The sequence below is a fragment of the Sinocyclocheilus grahami genome, unplaced genomic scaffold (genome assembly GCF_001515645.1).
Source record: "Sinocyclocheilus grahami isolate Dianchi unplaced genomic scaffold, SAMN03320097.WGS_v1.1 scaffold1593.1, whole genome shotgun sequence".
Lineage (NCBI taxonomy): Eukaryota > Metazoa > Chordata > Actinopteri > Cypriniformes > Cyprinidae > Sinocyclocheilus > Sinocyclocheilus grahami.
Window position 1 is genome coordinate 170,654 of NW_015506772.1, and position 4,060 is coordinate 174,713.

General features: G+C 42.2%; 1 protein-coding gene across 1 annotated transcript in view; it reads right to left on the reverse strand.

Moving 5' to 3' along the window:
• The window catches only part of LOC107571430 (NF-X1-type zinc finger protein NFXL1), a gene marked incomplete at its 5' end in the record, with an annotated part of 17,561 nt that overhangs the window by 6,479 nt on the left and 7,022 nt on the right, over positions 1 to 4,060 (reverse strand). The window contains 2 exons of the mRNA XM_016257755.1: positions 3,197 to 3,287; positions 3,445 to 3,567. Of these exons, the coding sequence (XP_016113241.1) occupies positions 3,197 to 3,287; positions 3,445 to 3,567 (214 nt within the window). The remainder of the gene's footprint in view (positions 1 to 3,196; positions 3,288 to 3,444; positions 3,568 to 4,060) is intronic.

A 4,060-nucleotide genomic window follows, 5' to 3' on the forward strand; every position in this document is an offset into this window, starting at 1 on the left:
ACACACACCCCACCCCCCCCGCCCCCGGACCTGGAGATAACCTGCCCGAAACACACACACACACACACACACACACACACACACACACACACACACACACACAGGAGATCAGACAGGATAGTGTATGACATCAGCTCAGCTAGAGCTGTGAAAAATCTGGCTTTACTAAAGATGAAATGGATCGTAGATGATCCAAACGGACCAGGCCCCATGGTTCGGCTCAAATATGATTTACAGATTAACTGTTAAAGGTGCACTAAGCAATATTTAAAAAACGCTTTGACCACAGCATCGGACCGAGTCCCAAAACACACTTGTAGCCAATCAGCAGTAAGGTGCGTGTCTAGTAATGATAGAGAGAAGAGAGCACTCAATTTGAGTGCACAGGACGGATATTAGCAGACTGACTACAAATAGAGACGTAGATAAAAATAAAAAGAAGGGTTACGATCAGACTAGAGATAGGAGCCGTGTAAATATCGGAGCAGCTTTCCAGCAGTGAAGAGAACTCAAGGAGCGGGAAGTGGATGCCGAGGTTGCATTGTTTCTTCACTATTGTAATGGTCTCCTCACCGGCCTTGCCAAGAAGACCATTAGACAGCTGCAGCTCATCCAGAATGCTGCTGCCAGAATTCTGACTAGAACCAGAAAATCTGAGCATATTACACCAGTCCTCAGGTCCTTACACTGGCTTCCAGTTATATTTAGGATTGATTTTAAAGTACTTTTACTCGTTTATAAATCACTCAATGGCCTAGGACCTAAATATATAGCAGATATGTTCACTGAATATAAACCTAACAGAGCACTCAGATCATTAGGATCGAGTCAGTTAGAAACAACAAGGGTTCACACAAAACAAGGGGAGTCCGCTTTTAGTTATTATGCCGCCCGCAGCTGGAACCAGCTTCCAGAAGAGATCAGATGTGCTAAAACATTAGTCACTGTAACACAGTTCGTAGGTCAGGAAGAAGGAGGCGGGAACCGGCAAACATTCAAACACAATTTAATAATAAAATAAACACAAAACTGAAAATAGCGCGACAGCCCCTCATGGACGACTGCCACGCACAAACAAAACCAAAACAACATAAATAGTTCAGGCCTTGTCCTCTCTCGTCGTAACTCCTCCTTTTATCCTTCCGCAGCTCCGCTGTGGGACTCGAGACCGGTAAGTGGCGCAGGTGTCCCTCATTATCATTCACTCCACTTGCCTCGTTCCATTCCCACGGCTCTCGGCCCCGGTCCACTCGTCACAGCCACATTTAAATCCAGACTCAAAACTCATCTGCTTAGCTGTGCATTTATTTGACTGAATGAGCACTGTGCTACGTCCGAACTGATTGCATTGTATTTTATGTATAATCATTTTCTATTTTTAACTGTTTTAAATTTTAAATAAATGTTTTAATCATTTTAAAAGTTTTTAAATTCCTTGTTTTATTGTTGTGATTATTTTTTATGATTATTTTACTTCCTTTTATGTAAAGCACTTTGAATTACCATTGTTAATGAAATGCGCTATATAAATAAACTTGCCTTGCCTTGATAGGTGAGTAACGTTGATTTTGCTTTGTTTCACACAACTTATCCGTGTTGGCTTTTGTTTGAATATGCTTGTGTGTTATCTTCGTTTGTTTCCGCGATCGTCGTTATGCCAGAGTTGTTGTAATGATTACAATTCGGCACCTGAATACTACTGTTACTGACATTTTTGTAAATTTATGTTGTATTCATCTATGCTTTTAATTTGTGTAATTGTTCATGTTTTATTCCTGACTTTATTAGTTAAGCTAGTAGTTTTTGCTGTAGTATAGAAGTACTTAAAGTAAGCTTTCAGTAATAAATGAAATAGCAAACTTTTTTTTTTTTTGTAGATTCAAAAAAATGATCTGATCTGTGACTCAAAATCTGTAATGTGATCCGAACCGTGACTTTTGTGATCCATTGGACCACTAGGCTTCACCAAGCAGAAACGGCTGATCTGAATCCAGGCACACACTCGCCGCCTGACATTTGGATATCAGAGCCAAGATAGCAGGGGTTTGCCAGATAACATTGTTGTTCCAGATGCACATTTGCATTCGGCACACAGCAAGCAAAGGAAAGTGCGAGGCATCGGCGAACAATTCATCAGTGTGTGATGACCTCTATCCTCTGTTACCTTTCCCACACACACACTCCTGCTCTGAGAAAAGGTCAGCTCATTCATGCAGACCAACCGGACTCTGACTGCACTGATAACAGCACACAGGAGGCGCTTCTGGCCCAGCGTGATCGTGACAAACACAAGAGCCAATCAAACTCCCACACGAGAGTGACATGAATGCTCCCGTCTGCCCCGAGGACAGGAAACACTCCCGCTGGACACAGGAAACGCTCTGCCGGACGCAGGCCAGACGTCATGTGAGAGAGAGAGAGAGAGAGATGCATTCGGAAAAATAAAAGAGCCGAGAGATGGTGAGATTAGGAACGCTAACTCCTACAGCTGGGCAGAAAATAACGACTGCTCGATTTGAATCGATTCTCATTTCAAGAATCGATCTGTGCTGTCCCAGTTTATATGTGAACAAAACACCCATCTGATAAATCACAACAAGCTTAAGTGCTTTGTAACTTTAATATGAAACAACATCTGCTGATAAATTCTGTCCTTTTTATTATGAAATTCACACAAATACCATTTTCCATTTTTAATGTGTGGTGACAGATGACTGTAGTGAAGTGATCGTCTCTTACGCTTTACTACTAGTTACAGCAGCAAATAAACATGAATGAACATCAGAAGAAACAGAACAACTCACTGGAATCAATCATGTCTTGGAAAGATGACGATAAAACAGTTTGTGCTCAACATCACATTTACCTCAGAAAAGCCATTCAATGACTACAATTAGCAAGAAAAATTACTTTAAAGATAAGCATTTTGCTAAAAATATGCACTATATTAAATATTCATTTCAATTTTATTTTAACCTGTTGTCTTCAATATTTAATGTATTTTTGTGTAAATCCATCATGAAAACAAGTTATGACTACTAAACTCTAACTCTGGCCCAGAAGCGCCCACTTGAGATAGAAAGAGCCCGCCTGATCATCTGAAAACACTGTCTGAAGATTTGCAAATATCCAATCAGCCATGATGTGTTCTAACCTCAGAACACGTGTTTATGCATGAGTGTGTGTCAGAGTTCACCTTGGTGGCAGACAGACGGGCATTTGTGGTTCCTGCAGCCCAACATTCGACCGCAGCTCATGTCACACCGAGGGCAGTACCCCGGGCAACACTGCAAACACACACACACACACACACACACACACACCCACCCTATCAGTGACACACAATCACACAGGTGTGTGTGACTGAGTGCTGCAAGTGGATGTGAGGTGTGAATGAGACGCTCTTTGAGAGAGAGAGTGAGTGAGTGTGTGTGTTAGACTAACCTTTCTCTTGCACTGGTGTCGGCTGCAGGCCCGTGTCTTGTTGCACTTGGACTCACAGAGATATTCCTTATGACAGGGCAGGAGTTTGCTGTAGCGGCCACATCGACACGTCTTTTCTACCTCCTGCACACACACACACTCACACACACACACACAGGTTAATTCCCCTCTAATCAGTATCTACATTCACAATGGGCTTTGATTTCAGGAAACTGTTAAGTTTCTGGCAGTCTTTCTTTGTAAATGCAAGCCAGGGCTGGAATGCCATAAAATGTGATTTACTACCTACTAACATCATCAGGATCAATCCTGGAGCACATTAGCTCTCGTTTCGACAGAGCACCATCTTGTGAGATCAGTATTGTGTATCGAACCAAATCATGGAGTGAGTGTGTAGTTACACCCCTAATAATAATGCAACGGCAGGACAGTTAGCGGAACACCGGGTGTGTAATAATCTGTGTGTGTGTAACAGCTCTCTGATGTGTGTGTGTGTGTGTAACAGCTGTCTGGTGTGTATGTGTATGTAACAGCTGTCTGGTGTGTGTGTGTGTGTATATATAAAAGCTGTCTGGTGTGTGTGTGTGTGTGTGTGTGTATATATATAAAAGCTGTC